Below are 19,900 nucleotides of genomic sequence, written 5' to 3' on the forward strand. Positions count from 1 at the left end.
AAAGCGTACGCACACGAACGAAAGGGGACGAAAATGAACGCTACTCTCAACTGTTTTAGACCCGAGAAGTCGTCCGAGATCTATGCAAAATCGTCGCTGGCTTTTTTTTTCTCTAAACTTGGGAAGCTGCCTTTAGGCATAATAAAGTCGTCGCTAGCAAAAATTTAATCCTCTCAGACACTACATGCCGCTATAGATGCAGGCTGTTTCAGCAAACACTTTCAGAAATGTCTAAAGGTTGCCTGTGGCGTTCCAGTTACTTTCTTAACAAAACGTCGTTTTATGTATTGAAGCACAAAAGTAAATGGAACGCCAGTGCATTTCTCCGCAAAGTTCGGGAATTAATATCTCGAAAGTGGTGTCATCCTGAGAATTCGTTCCAAGTGGATACGCCTTGCGAACTCCACGGCTAGAATTTGTAAATTGCAATATTGGATACAAGGTAATTAGTTAAAACTTCATTAGTGAAGTTTTGTTATTGGTCGATTATGCATTTAAATTATTCTGTCTGGATCTTCGAGTAGACCAGCTCATGAACTAGAATTGTGCTATCTGCCGGCTTAATAATTCGCCCATCAGCTTCAATGTACTCGTTATACCGTCGGATATTGGCCTCCACGACCTACCTGAAGGCCAGGAATGTGTTGCGGAGGGGATTCAGTAATTTCGGCGAGTGTACTTTTCTCTCATGCATTCTATCATGACGCTACGTTCTCGTATCTGGCTCGAAGGGGGAGTATCGGAACTCGTTCGTTCGGAGTAGCTGCGACTGCAGCGCTCTTCATAAATAGCAGTCTATAAAAATGCCACGTACTATTACTATCAATTATTACTATCACTGTCAAAGTTTCGGAATTTGTAAGGTCGCCTTGCTTACAAACCTACATAACCAATTTTCTGATTATAAACGTCTTTAGTGTGTTTTTATTGGAAAACTTCTGCTCGGAGCTTTTTCTGCACCGGAAGATGTATATAAGGTTTTCATTGTGGAACGTCTAGGTTCGCAGATGATACAGGCGTGGAGGCGTTGCGAGGCTGCGTATAGACGGCGGTGGTGTAGCTTCCTCTTTCCAGGGCGCCTACACGACTACCTACGTGGCGGGCATATGACCACGTGTTTTCTTTTTTCTATAGTGTTACGAGTTCAAAGGAGAGATCGGTTCCTTTAGGTGGCGCCTGCAAATTCTCGCCAGAAGGCATACCGTAGAATGAGAGCACAAGAAAACAACACTAAAAGTGCCACAGGTTCTAGTGAGTGTCGAACACTGGGACGACGAAAGAGGGAACGACGCCATGGTGTGTGGACGAATCTCCTCCGCTGGCACTGTTGCGACAGTGCTCCTCGTCAAATAGAGGACATTCCGATGAGATTACTTCTCCTCACTTCTGTAACTAATATGTCGCACATACTGAAAAGGTTGACCGTCGCCATGCCATCTACATTCCGGATTGCAATGCAGCACGCAGCAGCGGGCGTGCCGCAGCACTCTGTCATGCACTCTGGGGTCCGCACGAAATTGGCGAAGAAAAACAAACATGCAGGATGCACGGTCAAAAATTCGGGAGCAGCTGGCGATCGTCCGAGAGGGCGAGCAGAACGGGATCGGAGCCGCGGATTGCATCGAAAGCAGCTGGTCTGGAAGAAAGGCTTCGAACGCCCGCGACGGGCCTTGAAGAAAAGGAACGAAACTCACGGCGAATGCCACTACAAAGGGAATCCGGCTCTACTCTGGCCAGTGGCGCGGCGCATCCCTCCGGGCGTGCGCGCGCGCATGCGCCGCACTAGGCACCGGTGGCGCAGGCAGTCCTTTAGTCCCGTATCGCACTCCCCCGCCACACCTTCTCCCTCGCCGTGTTTTCGTAAGGCAAAGCACGTTCTCAGCTCTGGGCCCTGTGGTAACGCGAGGTGCCGACAGGGCGTGCGCTCCCAGTCGTCTGTTATGTTCACTCGTTCGTTCCCGTTTGCACATGTGGAACGCGGAGTCATTGTTGTGCGTGTGGGGACAGCTCCGAGCGCCGCAGAGGACTTGGCCGTCGTCGACCAATACCGGAGAGCAGTATAGTGTTTGCGAAACCCCGATTGCTTCAAATCCCTGGCACCAGGTTTTGTCCTCGCTTGATTGCTAACGACGGTTAAAAAAAATACCAAAGAAGACCGGACTGCACTTTTAAAGTTTGGTGCTTCTATTTATTTGTCAGCACGTGCGCTGTGGTAGTGCCAAGACCCTTGTCATAAGATTCCAAGCGCGTGTAAGCCTGCGCAATCAGTCTACGTGGGATACCGGGGTTGCCGTGTTGAAGGGCTCGGAAATAATTTTTACAGCAGGGCGGTTAATTATAGTGCGGAGAACACACGAGCATTGGCATCCCGCCACCATCGGTGCGCGGCGAATGGAGTCACCCGGGATTCGAAGCTCACACCGCGTACCGGCCATAAGAACATCCTGATCACTACAGCGGCAGGTGTGATGGCGATCGAAGTAGTGTAGTTTAATCGAAGCTTTAGTGGCCTCCGCGTTGAAGGAATAACCGGGTATCCGTGCGGGTGGCATTAATTTTCCTCAAGTCAGACGTCAATCTTGCAGAGTTGCTGTAAGAGAGGCGTTCATCGAGTGCTGAAGGATGCTACTTCCGTTTTATGAATTGTTGGGCTAGTGGGTATTGCATAGCTGAGCAAGTAAATTAGCGCAATATATGCCACAGACACGAGAAAAGGAGACATGCGGAGACAAGCACTTGTCCTTGTCTGCCTTTCTTGTGGATGTGTCGTCTATTGCTCTCATTTAGTTGTTCACTCTAAAAAAAAAAAAAAAATTACACGCCTTGGGACGAATGTTGGCCCAAACAACAACTGTCATCTGTCTTGCTTGCGTTTTCTCTCGTGAAAACTCTGCGCCGTCTACTTTCCTGTCGAGAATGCCGTGTTACGCTGATAACGTGCATGCCGTTCTGGACCTGAAAGTAGCGGAATGGCACGCAAGGTAGATTGTTTGGGCTCAAGATAAGGCCTAAAGGGGGTGAACTTTTTTTGAGTGTGGCGCGATGTGGTCCCTAATTTAATTTCGTTACCACAATTTTTCGTCACGTCAATTTCGATAATTGTACTGTATCGTGATTTTATTCGAACTATGGACGGGCGACCGTGTTCTCTTCAGCAAGGCAACTGAGCCAGCGTCGGCCCAGATGTTTATTGATTCTCATATTGAGTCTTATAGTTGCGAAGCACCACCACTGGTATTATCAAATTATAAATACGAAGTACAGTTGAAGACCGAGAGAGAGAGAGAAAGAAAAAAGGAGAGAAAATGAAGGGAGGTCAACCAGAACGACCGTCCGGTTTGCTACCCTACCCAGTGACTAAGGGACTAGAAAGAGGGAAACAGGGAGAGAGCGTATAGTGCCTGCACATCGCAGAATGCACGTGGGAGGCTTAAACGGTCTCTCTGGCTGCTGTACTTCAAGAACGGCAGTATAGCACTGGAATAGTTTTTTTCCGACAGGTGTGGCCATGGTTCGTTCAATTATCTTTGACTCAGAAAATGGTTTCGTGTTCAGCCGGTTCAAAGTAATCCGGAGAGAAAGGCACAGTTCCAACAAACCCTGTACACGCCTCTACTGCGTGTAGGCGCACTGGAGTTTGCAACAAAGTTTACGTCAAGCAGCTGCGTCGGGTGCGTGCGCGCGTGAATTCTTCTGGTCAGCTTGTGGGCTGACCGCTACACTTTCAGGCGCCGCCGTGCGCGGTCTGCGCGGCCCGCGCCTGCGCTTGCCATGCCGGGTAAACACGGCTCCAGGCAACTTTCGACGAGAATTAGCGCCGTAGCGCCAACCGCGCCCCTCTCCCGGCTTACGCGCTCATGCAAAGCTGAACGCCGATAAATGGTGCTTCCTTTGTTCTAGCGCTTTGTTTATTTGTTGTTATTTCGCAGCCTCTTCCTGCTGCGTAGGCGTACGTTCCGCGCGTCTTGATTTATTCCGCGTCGCCGGCATTGACGTCATCGAGGCACTCGGCCACAACATCCCTGTGGGAAGTTTCCTCTTTCTGAGCGGGAGTCGTTGGCGAACGTGTTTGTCGCGCTCGAATGCGGCGGACGTTGTTTAGCGGCGGACGCTATAGACTTAGCCGCTAGAGGACGCGAGAAACCGCGCGTCCGACACGATTACCGAAGGATACAAAACTGAGATATTGAGGAAATCTTCATTGGTAGGTTTGAACTCGTAAACTAAACTCTTATCGAGCTCGTAACCCACCAGAGGTTTCCGGAAATGAAGGTGGTGTATGCTTTCCCTGCTTGGCACCTCTATATCGACAAGCTGCAGTACTTGACGTCACGAAGAATGCGACGGCGCTGTGTGGTGCTGTGCCGGTCAAGAATGTTGGCCACCGAGTACAGGGTAGTTGAAACTGTAAATAGACAGCCAGGAGTCATCACAAAGAAGGTGAGAGCAACATACAGCGAATTGGCTGCAAAGAATGGAAACAAAAAAGACCATGGAGATTTACAAGAGTGACAAGAAAGAAAATAGACGGGAAAATCTGTACGATAGCACAAAGGCTAGTGCCTTGCTATTTGAGGCTCGAGCTGGTTGCCTATGGACAAAAACATACCGCAAAAAATATTCACAGCAACATGAGGCATGTGCATGCTGCAGCAAAAATTCGGAGACCACTCAGCACATCCTAATGCAATGCGAAGGGATTCACCCAGTGAGAACCGTAGTTAACGTACTCCTTCCAGAAGCGCTTGGGTTTAAAGTTGGCGGAAGCATCGACCGGCCAGCAGTCGAGATAAGCAAGAGACGTTGAGTCTATTGGTGGAAAAAAAGCAGAGACGAAATTGATACGACCGGATCTCTTACACTCATAGGTAGCGGTATACGAATATGTATACAAAGATGTATGCAGATATGTATAAAAAATGCTATATATATATATATATATATATATATATATATATATATATATATAGCATACCTGATATAGAATACCTGATTAAATCAAGCGGGCTAGGCGACTATTTGACACCGCCCCGTTTCAGAGGGGATGCCATTAAATCATCATTATCATCATCCTCCCAAACGTGCTGACACAGAAAGAAAAAGAAAGCCAGGAAGATGGGCATTACCGGCGTAAATTTTCGTTTCGGGCAAGATTAATAGACGTTGTCAAAATGATAACATTTACTTTGAATGTATGGTTGCTCTAAGCTGTGAACAGGGAAGAAATGTCAGTGGAGTCGTCTTCTTATTTCAGCGTCTACTATGCTTGTTTGTTTACAAACTTGGAGCTTGTCTATAAATCGAGAGAACGCGTTCCTTAGCGCAACGATTGAATAGGCAGACATGGACACAAAAGGATAGAACGCACGTAACGGTCACAAAAGCAACGAATTAAAGCAGCGCAGACACACGCAGCATCGCGCCTCTGAAAAGACGCTGCATATATCCTATTCCTTTCTGTTATTTCTGTCGCTTTAATCTTGTGCTATATAGTACGCCTCCTCAATGCCTGTCAATCTCTTGTAGGTACGTCTAAAAAAGGTCATTTCGCGTGTGGGAAGAGTGATGGAAGTGTCACTGATCATTTTGAACCAAACACTGTAAAATTTTATTAACGCGTTTTGTCATTCCTGTGCCTTGTCGTGCTAAGTGATGTGCTCTCCGCATGTACCTATATACACGTGACATAAATGCACGTCTAAGTCCAGAATAAAGTTCAGCTGGTAATAACGCTTGCCTTGTCTCTTCTCTTCGATGGTATTTATGTTTTCTGGCGCAAGAATGGTGACGTCAATGCAAAGCAACCCAGGAAGAAGCTATTGTAAGTTCAAGACAGGTCGTACGAAGTAGCCATCGGCGAAGCACTTTATATGACTACGTGATCGCTCACCTGGCTATTCGAAACGCGCATAAAGTGCCGCCTGAATTTCTTTCTATAAGGAATCATTCCACATCTATAGCTAGTTGGTCGTTTACAAACGGTCCAGCTTCCATTGTTTTCATGAAGTTGCCGACGACCCATTGGCAAGAACCCCGAGCGTGCGATAATACGGAAAGCTGAAATGTTACTGAGAGCCTGATGCTGCTTGAACTCCGGCCTCTTCGAAAGCGTCTTGTTCACCGCTGAGGAACGCTCAACGGGCTGTTGTAGATGATTATTATGAACCTCGGCACAACCTGGCGATAAGAAGAGATCATTATGAACCCGGTACAAACTGAAGATAAGAACAGTACGTTCTGAAGGCCCTTCGGGGGACGCCTGAATGGGCCAGGAGAAACATGAGCGCACGCGAAGAGTTAACAATGAACAGCAACCGTCGAGAACGTCAACCGGCTGTGCTCGGGAATTATCACTTCGAGTCTGCGATAGCTCGGTGGTTAGCGCGCTCGTCCAATTGGCTCGACTCCACCATGCAGATTGTTTCTCTCTCTCTCTCCCTCGGGTTGTATGGCGGAACGGTACACTAATACTCTCCCTCTGTCCTTTCGCTGTGTAGTAGGCCGTGCTATTCCGAACTTTGCCACAGAATCGCACGAGAAGCTGTTTATTTTATGAGTGACATGCATACGTTTCTGCGTCCTGCACGTAGGCGACGAGTAAACTCGGCTTTTCGGTCTAATTGATTACTTAGATATGCACTTCCCTATGCAGTATCACCGCAGTGCGTTTTCATTTTGACTATGCCTGTTCGTCGACCGGCACCGGTTTCAGGAGGCATTTCGCAGCACTATACCTCGTGCCTGGAGCTTGGAGCTATTAATCACGACAAGCCTGTTTGCAGTGCGCAGTCAATACGCGAGTCCCTTTTCGGGCTGTTTTGAAGCTGCGCGCGCGTCTATGATAAAGCGTCAGTGCTTGCAGCCGTTAATGGAACTTTCTGGATAAGTGGCCCTTTTCAGTCGGGGATGACTTATAATTAATGGATCATTAGGGGAACAAGCACGGCTCCATCTGTTGAAATTGCACTCGATTTCCCATCTCTGTCGATGTTATATTTCGCTTTTTACTTTGTGAATAAACAAAATGCACTGCTAGCGTGGCCTGAAGGCTTCAGAATTTGGTGAATGTTAATCAGATTTTGTTTTTCAATTGTCAAATGTACCGCTGCTCTGCAGGGAATATAGGTAAGGATGGAATCATTTCTTAAATTTCATATAACGTTTACGTGGGTGACCTGTTTCATATAATTTAATTAAGAACGGTTGCCGTCTCTCCCTCAACCACGAGTAGTAAAAGACAAATGATGATTATTACGTCAGTGTCACCATGCTGATGTCATTTTGCGTTTCCATTTATGTCGTGATATTGCGCACGGGGTTAGCGTGTCAGTTCGCCACACGCACTCCTCGATACTGCGTTGCCGACCTCTGCTTGTGATCAATAATACACTGCGAAGCTTATTTGCGATCCTTGCTTGCATGTTCGCAATCCATGTGTTGCCTTTTAGCTTGCGTGCCTTCACTCCACGTGAGCGTCATAACTCGTGGTGACAAACTAGATCGAAATGTTTAAAACCGCCGTCGTCGCCTTCGTCTGTTCATATGTTTAGTATGCTTTCTATTTCGCTTCCTCCCGTATAAGTCATTCGCATTTTCCTTGTTATTACTGTTTTAAAGAACAAAGAAAAATAGCAAGATGCTTCCTGCTTCCCTTTTTTTCTTCCTATCTGTCACCCATCTTTTCTCATCTTTTCTTATTCTTCTTTTTCTTGTCACCTACGACGCCCTCACATCAGTGATATAACCTTCGTCATATATTTTTCTTTTTTTTTTGCATTTATGCATTCATTCACTCGTTCGAAGCCTGCTATGACAACATAGCCTTTGTGTCCTTTTCGCATGTGAAACCCAATCTGGTGCCGGTTAGCGATTAAGAGTTACCTTCACGAAGGCTCACGCAATACTGACTTGAACGGTGGCCAGTGCGGCGTGCCATGTCTGCGTCTCCGTAGGGAACATCGACCACTTGCTACGCCACTCTCTTCGATTTGATTTACAAAGACGCACTGCGACGATTGGGCTTGAAGCCGAGTTGTCTACGCGAACGTGTTTTAATGCGTGGCGCCGTCAGCGCGCTTTACACATTCACCGCATCTTTCCTTCCTCTCTCTCATCTCTCTATTCGCATTACCCTTCCCTCGTTGTAGGGCAGCCAACCAGAGGCTTTTATTTATTTATTTATTTATTTATTTATTTATTTATTTATTTATTTATTTATTTATTTATTTATTTATTTATTTATTTATTTATTTATTTATTTATTTATTTATTTATTTATTTATTTATTTATTGTGAATCGCCTAAAGGCCCTCATGAAAGGGTATTATATAAGGAGTGGGGAAGGGGGGGGGGGGAGGATACACTGAATAAATAGTTGACTAGTACAAAAAAAAAATCAGTAACAAAATAAAGCAAGATTGTTACAGGGTGTAAGTGCTACAACAAGCAAACGCTACATAATAATATATCAATATATAATTATACAATACATATTATTGGTGAGAGCAATATAACAGCATAAATAAACGCACACTCGAGCATTTACCAAAATATACCTAGATCACATAGGCTAAACCAGAATACTGTAAATTGGTCAGAAATAGTTCTTGATATTTATTAAATTTAATGGTAATAAACTTAGTTGCTTCTGGTTAATTAGCCTTCTCCATTTTTTTTCTTATTTCTCTCTCTCTCTCTCTCTCTCTCTCTCTCTCGGTAAACCCCACCGGTGAGTCTATCAGTGAGTCCTGACAATAGAGCATGTCCAGACATCATGTTGAAGGCAAGATAAAGTGAATACAACAGCACAGCGCAACGTAAACAAAGGTCCTTGAAGCAATGGCTTGACTCCTGCCGACCTGGCTTCCGCCTCTTCCACTCGATGGTCCAGTCGGTCCAATCAGGGCGAGCAAGAAATAGGCGACCTTCCGCTGCCATCGACCGCTGGTCCTAACGAGACGGACGACCACTGGCGGACTCTGTTCCTCGAGCGAGAACTGTAGAAACCCTTACGAGGAGAGAAAAGAGAGAGAAAAAAAAGTAAAAAAAATTATAATTATAAAGCGGCTGGGGGCTCAGTGATGTCTATCTGGTCCCGCGGGAAATCGACGGTGTATGTGCTCGCGTATCGATTTTGAAATATTTGAGGCTATAAATAAATAGCAACCACCAGCGGCAGAAATCGGGGACCAGCCGCCGGTCTGAGTTGCCGTAGAAGACGAGAAACCCGCCTCTTCTCGCGCGTGAATCAATTAATCTAAGCCTGCGAAGCCCTTTATAGTCCTTTTCTTATTTGGTAATAACCGTGTGGTGCTGGCACAGTGTCTTGGTATGTTTACAGAGCCTCGAGTGTGCTTTAGTCGATCTGGAACGTATGCAGTCTGACACCCATGCTTAGGGAAAACCAGCGCTGTCACTCAAGCAAAAAAGGCGTTCCTGGTATGACACTTTGGGTGAGCGCGCTTGCTTTCATTGCGAGTTTATCAGTAACCTTGAAGTATTCCGGATGAGTAAATGATCGTCAATTCATTAGTAGCGAAATGAATGAGGAAACGGTGTTTGTCAGAAGCTTAAGAGGTATACGGAAGGTAGTGTGTCTGTTTTTGTTATAGAAATGGCATGCGCATTTATAGGCAAGGTAGAAAATACGGGCCTTCTGTGTATATTCCTCGTCAGCAAGTGAGCCCGCAAGATCGAAGCGTTCTTAAAACATGGCTGGAGACCTATTTGTGAAAGCGTAAATCAGATGGGAATAAATATGGCTAACTTTGGGACCATCGCCTGCAACGCTCCGTAGCGAGTCGAGTGAGATGCGCCAACTTCCGGACACGATGGAGTTAAAACGTGCAGCCGACACAAGTCTCAAGGACCCTCGACTCACACTGAACATCGATGCTGCGCTCTAAGAACACGCAGTCATCGCGTCATGTTTTCCTTTGTCTCTTTGCATTAACGTCGCGTCGTATAGACTCGTACAATGAGTGAACGCGCCAGCGCGTGGCTGCGCTTCGCGGATTGCTGCTGCAACCAGCGCGGCGCGCATCGAAGCAAACCTGCGCAGGTGCCATGTCACCTACTTAGAGGCGTGGCTTCGTTTTGTCTACTACATTTTCGGGTGCGCCAGGCTTGCGTTTCGGTGAAGCAAACTTCGCCCGCAAGGAACACGCGGTCGTGTATGCGAATCCAGGCATCGCATGCATGTTCGCGGTATGTATTCTGCGCCGTAATCCAAATGAACTGCTTCGACACCAGCACACTGTTATACTTTGAGCGAAAAGTATCTGGGCTTCTTTCGCAACTCCCGGGGATAATGATAGGGGCCAAATTGTCTTTACGCGACGTAAATATTTACTAGCGTCGATGCAGTTCGTCGGGCTGAAGCGAGTGCAACTACTCACCTTTTACATATGGTACACGAACGCAAGGCTGGATTCCTTGCGAGGGCAGTATGCTACTGAAAGCGAATTGTTGTATTCATGGTAACACAGGGCTTGGTCAGCTTGGTGCGCCTGAAGAATGTAGCAGACGACACGAAGCCACGCCTTCAGGTCTAAGTGTGCCTATGTAGGCTCGCATCGATGCGCGACGAGCTCGTACTCTGCGTTGTACAAAAGGCGCGTTGGTATACGTTCATGGCTGTGACGGCAATGTCCCCGCCTATTTTGGATACTTGTTTTCAGTCGCGCTGCTGCAGCCTTGACGTTGTACCTGGCGTTGTTGTTCCTCACCTGAAGGTCTGTGGCACGTGCCCATAATGATAAGTTAGCCTGGTACGGTCAGCATGCCAGGACGTCAGCTAGGCAAACATCTCCAGATTTCATTGCCGACAGCATATCTGCCTCACTCCTACCGAGAATTTGCAGCTCTAATACATTCTGGTGACTGCTTGACTACGCCCAAATTGTCAATAAAGCTTGTCTCTTTGTCTGATGATAAGCAAGAAACTTATGCCCGGTACCTATTGCGGGGGATTGGTCAGGAATCGGACGGATTAGTCAAAATGATCACCGGCAAATATAATCCTAGAACTGATAAGAAAATATGCGATGCGGAAAAGTGAAATTGCATGTTAACATGCAAGGAACAATGCACGAAAATATAAATAAATAAAAAGGGGTGTTGTAAAAGAAAATATTTTTTTTCCTTCTCGTAGCAGTTCTTATAGTGGCTTAGGAATGTTGGCAGCTGTCGTATGCGTTTCGTTTCCAGTCCTTTAATAGGCCTACAGGGCTGGCAGTATCTGTAAAATGAAAACAAACGTCCGAGCAGCAAAAAATGTGATTCCACAATTTCTTTATCGTTCATCAAGTTACCTATTCATATACAAAAAACGCAAATTACAAGATATAATAAAGAAAGCAATAATTATTGAGGTCAAAGTCTCAATTATCCTTCACCTCAACCCTTAAGTATTATGATGTTGAAGTTATTTTTACTTCTTCATTATGCAAGACGGAATGCTCTATTACACATTATTTTATTTATGACCGATTTCATCCATACCTTTATTTATATTCTTTTCATAATAATTCGTGTTTTGGTGTATCCGTAACAATGGGGTTATGCCATTGTTTAAGGCATCATCATCAACAACAACACATGCGCGGAAGCATCAGTTCAAGGCTGAAGAAGTCGATTCCGTCGCTCGTTCGCTCGTGACGCGTGACCCGATATCTGGCAAGAGCGGGGACATTTCTGGCCGGCTTCCCTTGATCAAGCGACGCCATCATTTCGACTTGGCGCCCAGCACTGCGAAGGAAAAAGAATGTCAGCGAAGAAGCCGACGCGCCAAAAAGTGAGTGAAGTCGCTTTCAAATTTCTCGCGTTGTGACGCGATCGAGACGGCCGCGAGGTTAAGCGGCCAGATGCCGGCGCAGACGCGGGCGTGGAAAAGGTGGCGGGTGGTGAACTATGGGGATTATATTGCGGTCCTTTTAATGCTGTTCAGCGCCAATCAGGAGACGGCATGCTCAGGCACACTTTATAAAGCTCTTCACCTACACTTAAGCACTAATCAGGAGACACCATAGTGGTCATTCACACGGTTCACAAATAGTTTCATGAACTTCTGCTAATGTTAGCGGATACTTATTTAACAGATGTACAGGGTGATCAAAGTTAAGTTGACAGTTTTTTTAATTAGGTGCTGAGACGTACGTGAAGACAACCTCTACACTAGGGTTATGTGGCGAGGGGGACACAAATTGAGATGATAATTATCGCGGTTAGCAGTGCAATTAACAAAAATTGAATAATTAAATTTTGACTGGCTGCAGTAAGTAGGCACGTTTGTATTGAAAAGTTAGAGGCAGTCGTGTTACTTATTTGCAATATGTGACGTCTAAAACGTGGCGGCTATTGCGTGTTTCCCTCTCCGCAATCACTTCCGGCGCATGTAGTCTGGACAAGCATATCCTTCGAAATATACTTATGTTAGCGTTTCTGGGGCGTGAATTTGGACACCGCTTAAATAGCCCCACCGTGACGGGGGCTTGGTAAGCGAGAAAAGACGCAGTAAAAAGGGATTGGTCGCGGCGCCGCCTTGAAGTTTCCGTACCAGCGTGGTCATGGATTTTGACAGCGTCAGCTTGTACCTAGCATTGCTTGTCAGCAAAGCTGGACTACATTGTACTTTAAGCGACGCAGGGAATGAACTTAGCGAATTTCGAGAACTTTTCTTGCGCCAAAACGTCATTATTGCGAGACAGTCACTTTGAAATTAATGGCGTCACTCATGCTATCGGCGCTCGAGGCGCGAAATTAAAAAAAAAAGAAAAAAAATAGCTTAGTTTATCCTTTAATTCTCGTTCCATTAATCAACCTCTCCTCGTCAGTTGACACAGTTGACACAGTTGTTAAAGAACACTTTACCGGTCGAAAGTGATCCAATTTCTTTCTTCTCTTTAAGCTTTAAACTACCCTGTTCGCTATGCTAAATTGCTGCCCGCCTTGACAGGTAGTTTCTCCTTGGCAACTCCTCTTTAAGTACACGGGAAGAGAAATTAGAGATGAAGCACTCGATCCTTCGTCTCATCCCTCCTTTTCTTTAAAAACCATGCCTCAGCATCGAAACCAACTATATCCCAACAAGAAGCTCTTCTTCGAGTTCAGCTGTTGCCCACGAAATTGGTTAGACACGAAGAAATCGCGGTTAGTTCCTGAAGAAAGCTACATGCTTTAAAAGTTGTTATCTTGTACTATTCAGAATGTGCATTCTTGTACACCTCGTTGTGCTCTCCCGAGCTCCTTACTGAGTAGTTTACATTTTGTCGTCGTCGTTGTTTCGCAGCTGTCCGAACGCGAGCGGCGCACAAGAAAACAGTCGCTGGCCCCGGTCAGAGCAAGATCGGCGTCTCAAGCTGCGGTACGCTCCAAGAGCGTCACGAGTGCCGACGATGCTTCCAGGACCGTCCAAAAGACTACTTCAAGACCAGAGTACAGCAACACATCTGGCACCGCTGGCACCCCTGGCAAACCGTATGAGTTCAGGCGCCAAAGAGGAAAGAGCAACATCGTTGTCTTCTGCCTTGTCGGGGTTCTTATAGCCGCTGCGGTTGCCGCTGTCGCTGTATATTTTGTAGTCTTTGCCGGCCCCACTGTGCGCACATACTGCCAAAAGGCCAGCTGCATGCGATACAGCGATGCGCTGAAAGAGAGCATGAATCTATCCGCCAAACCATGCGACAACTTTTACCTCTACGTGTGCGGTCAGCGAGACCCGAGGCTGTCTGTGCGCAGAATAGTGTTAGAAGACTTCATTGTCACCTTTGTGACCTCCGCCGTTGCGGCAGGGACAGGGGACGCAAACCAGACCGTTGGCCGAAAGGCCAAGGATTTCTTGAAGACCTGCCACGACGTCATCGCGACCAGCGTTGACAACGTATTATGGGTCAAGGAGATGATGGCGGCGGCCAAGCTGTCGTGGCCTTACCTGGGGAGGGAAAACGACGCGATCCACAGTCTTGTGCACATGGCCGTCTGCTGCGCTTGGCCCAGTTTTCTCGAGTTTACGCAGGCGAACGAGTCAGGGGGGATATTGATGGAACCGTCGCCGTACCGGGACGCACACTTACAACGACGGCGGCGAGATCTGGACAACGATGCGCTAGGCGATGTGTACGAAAAATACTATGGTATTCTTCTCCAGCACTACGCAAGTGGTAGTGGCGGCAGCGTCGACCTGAGGGAAATGATACGGCTAGAAGAACCTTTTAATATTCTCACGACAGGGGAAGGCTGGCCGGAGGAGAGCGCGACTACTTACAAATGGCGGGACAGCCGCGCGTGGAAACGTGTATTGACAAAGCTGGCAGAGACGTTTCATACCACAAACAACGTCCAAGTCATGACGGCACATACGGCGTACCTGGACCGACTTCTGGAACTGTCTTTCCAGAATGAGAGCCAAGTGGTACTCGTGTTGGGCTGGCACGTCGTCCAGTACATGGCTCCGTTTAGCAACCGAGATCTGGCGATCAATCACTACACCGGTCGCAAAGACGCAGCCACCCCTATACACTACAATTACTGCCTCTTCCTTACCAACAGCGTGACGGGCATCGGCTGCATCGCGGACTTTGTCCGTGAGAACTTCACCGACAACGTCGAGGCCGACGTGGGCCAGCTGGCGACAGCCGTGCGACGTATCCTGCTGGGCAACGACTCGCTGGCATACCCGTACAAGAAGCTGGACACCGTGCTCAAGTATTTCGAGAAGGCCCGCTCCCGCGAGCTCGACATGGCATACGAGAAGGTTCCCCCCATGGGTGCGAACTTTGCCGAGAATCTGGCGAGGACCACGGTGGCGCTGCGCCCTTCGTTCGAGACTGTGGTCCGCGGCATTCCGTCAAGGGCGTACCTAAGCGAGTCGTTCTATACGTACGACGGCCGCGACTACTCACTCTTTCCGGACGCGATCGTGTTCCCGATGTATCTGGAAGACGCGCCGGAGCCCATCCGCTACGGAATGCTGGGCGCGGAGCTCGCCAGAGGCGCCGCGCAGGCGTACTTCGACATCATCCCGCGAAAGCACATCCGCGGCTTACTGCAGTGCATGCAGCGGGCGACCAAGGTGCACTCGCACCGCGAAGTCTCCACGCAGGCGTTGGTGGACTTGGCATCCATCGACGCTGCCTTCAAAGCCTTCGTCGACTCCGGCTTGGACGCCTCCGCCGAGTTGGCCGTGGCACCGGGGATGACCGGCCGGCAACTTTTTTACGTGTCCTTCTGTTACTCTATGTGCAGCACACTCAAACCGACAGACTTTGGCCGCTGTAACGACGTGCTCAGGAACACCTCTAACTTCGCGGACGCCTTCTCCTGTCCGGAGGGAAGCTATATGCGTCCGTCGAACCAGTGCACTATCGCCTTCTGACCGTGGATGCTTCGCCGTGAAGCAATTTATAGATTTGTGCGCTCGTTCTATTACTTGTTTTTTTTTTTTTAGATCATAACTTTAGTGTAATGTTTTGTTGTGCGGGACATGACGATGCCAAACTTTGTAAATGTTCCAAGAGAGACTTCTAAACTGAAGTCGCTGCTCGCGCAGTTTATGATGTTTGAAGGGTAACCCGACGACGCCGTGTGTTGTCGCTTTTCCTTTCTTTTTCTTTTTTTTTCTTTTTTTGTACTCACGAAATGCGCGACGTTCTCTCACAATATGAAAAATTTACCTGTCGTTAATGCTTGGTACTGCTCTTTAGCATGCGTCCATGCTCTTATCGTTGATGCGAGTGTTTCTTTAAATCACGTTCACATTGATCTGGCAGATTAATCATTTTCTTTCATGAACGTGTGTTAATGACTAAGTATTTTTTCTATAGCGTGGTTATCACTTAACGTATACGTGTGCAAATATTATAATGGCACTTCAAGGTATTGTGACGACACAGTGTATTTTATTTCTCCTTGGGTAGCTTCATGAGATGTGGATGGGTGTCTTGGTGGAAGGATGCTTGGTTCATGAGTGAACTGCGACGTGGTCCAAATTTACCCGGAGTCCCCCACTACGGCGTGCCTCATAATCAAATCGTGGTTTTGGCACGTAAAACCCCATAGTCTAATGCGATGTGCGAGGCACCACACATTATGTGAATGCTTCTCTCTGTCGTACTCTTGACTGTATCTGATTTGTATACAAACACTCTCGTTCGGAACTCCCGTTCCGAATACACGATGTTATGCGAGAAATTAGTCGTGCTGCTCTATGGTGTCATGCCGCAAAACATGAGCTTGGTGGTGCACTTAGTAAAAGTTATTGTTCCTGTTCCGACTGCGCCTTACTTCAGCGTCGATATAGAAATGCGAGGATGCCTCGATGCTGTACCAAGCGAATAATTCGCGAAATCGCCATACGTTTTGCAACACCAAAAAGAATTGTATGCTTTGAAGGGCCTCGCACGCATACGCAATAATTGTGCACTCTCGCTTAAAGCATTGGTGTTTTCCGAGCTTCGTATGTTCACCTATGCGATGCAAAAATATTTCCTTATTACTATTGCCCATTTTTCTACAATTGATTTATTTCTCGACGCCGGAGCTCTTCATAGCTTTGGCACAGCTCAATAACTTGAGCAACAGTAGACGGGCTTTATGAAATCAGCATCTGAAATGCGTACTCGTTGATACCCTTCAATATGTGCTTGATTTTATTGCCCTCAGTCATTGATGCATCGACGCGTTTACAGAGATTGATGACATCTTCGATATAGCCGGTAAAAGCCCCGCCAGGTTGCTGAGAGCGCGACTGCAGACGCTGTGTGGTACGAAGCTTACGAACAGCAGGGCGGCCGAAGACCTCGCTGAACTTTTCTCTTGAACACAGTGCAGCTTGGTATTTCGCTTTCGTGGTTCCGAAACCACAAGTGGGCAATTTCGGTGAGGTAAAAAGGGACGGTGGTTAATTTCACGATGTCATCCCATTTGTTCTTCACACTGACGCGTTCATAAGATGAGAGCCAGTCATCAACGTCGTAGTCGCCAGTGCCGTTGAAGATGTGAGGCTCCCGCTGACGGAGTATCTCGGGCTGTGGATGACACGAATGATGCCGACTGGAAGACGCAACAGCGTAGGCTTAGCCAGTCACAGCAGGAACAACGTGTAGCCCCGAGCCCCACTTGCGTAGCGCTGGCGATCTGGCTGCGGAACTCTGCACGGCGCACTTCTTCTTCATTGTCATGTTCTATTATTCCATATAACTGAAATACCAAAAACAAAAATTGATATTAAAAATTATAACATTGCTATTGCGCTTGTCCGTGTCGTTACCCTCTTCCTTGTCCGTCTCTGCGCAGCGTCTTAAGCATTTCCTTGAACTTAAATAGTAGGCCCAGTCAGGAGACATTGTCTCCTATTGCCTCTCTTCGTGGGTATTTCCTGAACTGTCCGAATAAAATCGAAAATTAAAAATGAAATATTTTAAAGTGTTTTTTTTCCTGCTTATAGAAGGCTGTGTACTCAATTACGCACTATTTAATTTGATTTATGATTGGTATCAGTGGTGGCGTGGAGCAGAGGTAGAATACCCGGCTTCAAATCTGAAGGTCGTAAGTTCTAATCCTACTCCAGTCCACGACATTTTAAGGCAGGGAGTGGTGCCTGACATGGGCAAGAAAAAAATATATTGCCGAGAGCTATTTGAGCTATACTAGCTCAGGTGCAACCAAACTAGGAAGGCCCACTAAGCTTCATCAAAGTCACTCCCTCACCAGAGCAGGAATTGGCCTCCCTGGTGCAGTATTCGGCCACTACCTCCCTCAGGACTCCGACGATTAACCCATGGCCCTCAGTCCCCAGTGGCTGCGGAGCACCTCACCAAGGCGGTGGTCAGACCTGCTACGCGGCAGAGGGTGCTAAGAATCTCTGGGTGCGGACAGGCCGCCAATGGAAACTGAACCTGGGAACGTTCAACACGGTCACCCTCTCGAGTGAGGCTAGCTTAGCAGGACTGTTTGAAGAATTATCAGGCATTGCCTGGGATATTATTGGCCTTACTGAGGTTAGAAGAACTGGTGAGGCTTACACAGTGCTGTCTAACGGCCAGGTCCTCTGCTACAGAGGTCTTCCAGATAAGAGAGAATCCGGGGTAGGATTTTTAGTCCATAACATAGCGGGTAGCATTGATGAATTCTACAGCACTAATGAGAGGGTAGCAGTCGTCGTAATAAAGCTGAATAGGAGGTACCAAATGAAGGTAGTGCAAGCTTACGCTCCAACCTCTACTCCCGATGATGAAGAAATAGAACTGTTTTATGAAAATTTTGAATTAGCAATGATAAAGGTGCAAACTCAGTAAACTGTAGTCATGGGCGACTTCAATGCAAAAGTGGGGAAAAAGCAGGATGGTGAGCAAGCCATTGGCAACTACGGCATCGATTCTAGGAATGCAAGAGGACTGATGTTAGTAGAATTCGCGGAAAGGAATAGGCTCCGAATAATGAATACCTTTTTCAGGAAGCGCAGAAACAGGAACTGGACCTGGAAAAGCCCTAATGGAGAAACAAGGAATGAAACAGATTTCATCCTCTCTGCCGATCCAAGCATAGTGCAGGATGTTGAAGTGTTAGGTAAAGTGCAGTGACCATAGGTTAGTGAGGTCTAGGATTTCTCTCAATTTAAGGAGTGAAATTAGTCAAGACGAAACAGGCCAACCTAGAGGCAGTAAGGGTCAAAGCAGACCAATTCAGGCTGGTGTTCGCAAACAAATATGCAGCTTTAGAAAAGGAAGATAAAGACAACATAGAGGTAATGAATGAAACCGTAACTAGGTTGATCTCAGAAGCAGCAATTGAAGTGGGAGGTAAGGCACCAAGGAAACCAGTGGGTAAGCTCTCCCAAGAAACAAAGGACCTAATAAAGTAACCACAAAATATGAAAATGACCAACTCAAGAGATCAGATAGAATTCGCTGAACTGTCAAAACTGATCAACAAGAAGAAAGTAAGGGGTATTCGAAGTTATAACGTGGGAATGATTGAGGAAGCCGTAAAATGTGGACGCAGCATTAAATGAGTAAGAAGAAAGCTTGGCGTAGGACAAGGCAAGATGTATGCACAGAAAGATAAGCGTGGTAATACTATCATCAGCAATTTCGATGATATAGTAAAAGCAGCGGAATAATTCTATACTGACCTGTAGAGTGCCCAAAACAGCCAAGCTACTTTCATTCGAAATAGTGATGAACCGGATACAGAGGCTCCTTCTATAACAAGCGATGAAGTTAGAAGGGCCTTGAAAGACATGACCAGGGGAAAAGCTGCTGGAGAAGATGGGATAACAGTAGATTTAATCAAAGATGGAGGAGATATCATGCTTGAAAAGCTTGCGGCCCTTTATACGCAATGCCTCACAACTTCAAGTGTACCAGAAAGCTGGAAGAACGCCAACATTATACTTATCTATAAGAAGGGAGACGTTAAAGAATTGAAGAATTATAGACCCATTAGCTTGCTTTCAGTATTGTATAAAATATTCACCAAGATAATTTCCAATAGAATCAGGGCAACACTTGACTTCAGCCAACCAAGAGAACAGGCTTGGCTTCAGGAAGGGATATTCTACGATGGATCATATCCATGTCATCAATCAGGTAATCGAGAAATCTGCGGAGTACAATCAACCTCTCTATATGGCTTTCATAGATTATGAAAAGGCATTCGATTCAGTAGAGATACCAGCAGTCATAGAGGCATTGCGTAATCAAGGAGTACAGGAGGCACACGTGAATATCTTAGCAAACATCTACAAGGATTGCACAGCAACCTTGGTTCTCCACAAGAAAAGTAGAAAGTTACCTATCAAGAGAGGGGTCAGGCAAGGAGACACAATCTCTCCAATGCTATTCACTGCATGCTTAGAAGAAGTATTCAATCTCTTAGACTGGGAAGGCTTAGGAGTGAGGAT

At 46.7% G+C, this 19,900-nt stretch overlaps 1 protein-coding gene across 1 annotated transcript; it reads left to right on the forward strand.

Moving 5' to 3' along the window:
* The first annotated feature begins 13,657 nt into the window (after positions 1-13,657).
* On the forward strand, positions 13,658-15,373 carry LOC119432838 (neprilysin-1). Its single transcript, XM_037699993.1, has one exon. It carries the CDS (start codon positions 13,658-13,660, stop codon positions 15,371-15,373), a length of 1,716 nt encoding a protein of 571 aa, XP_037555921.1.
* The last annotated feature ends 4,527 nt before the right edge of the window (positions 15,374-19,900 follow it).

The sequence above is a fragment of the Dermacentor silvarum genome, chromosome 11 (genome assembly GCF_013339745.2).
Source record: "Dermacentor silvarum isolate Dsil-2018 chromosome 11, BIME_Dsil_1.4, whole genome shotgun sequence".
NCBI lineage: Eukaryota > Metazoa > Arthropoda > Arachnida > Ixodida > Ixodidae > Dermacentor > Dermacentor silvarum.

Excerpts from the sequence above, each read along its gene's own strand:
- LOC119432838 (XM_037699993.1), top strand. The coding sequence starts at position 13,658 with ATGAATCTATCCGCCAAACCATGCGACAACTTTTACCTCTACGTGTGC.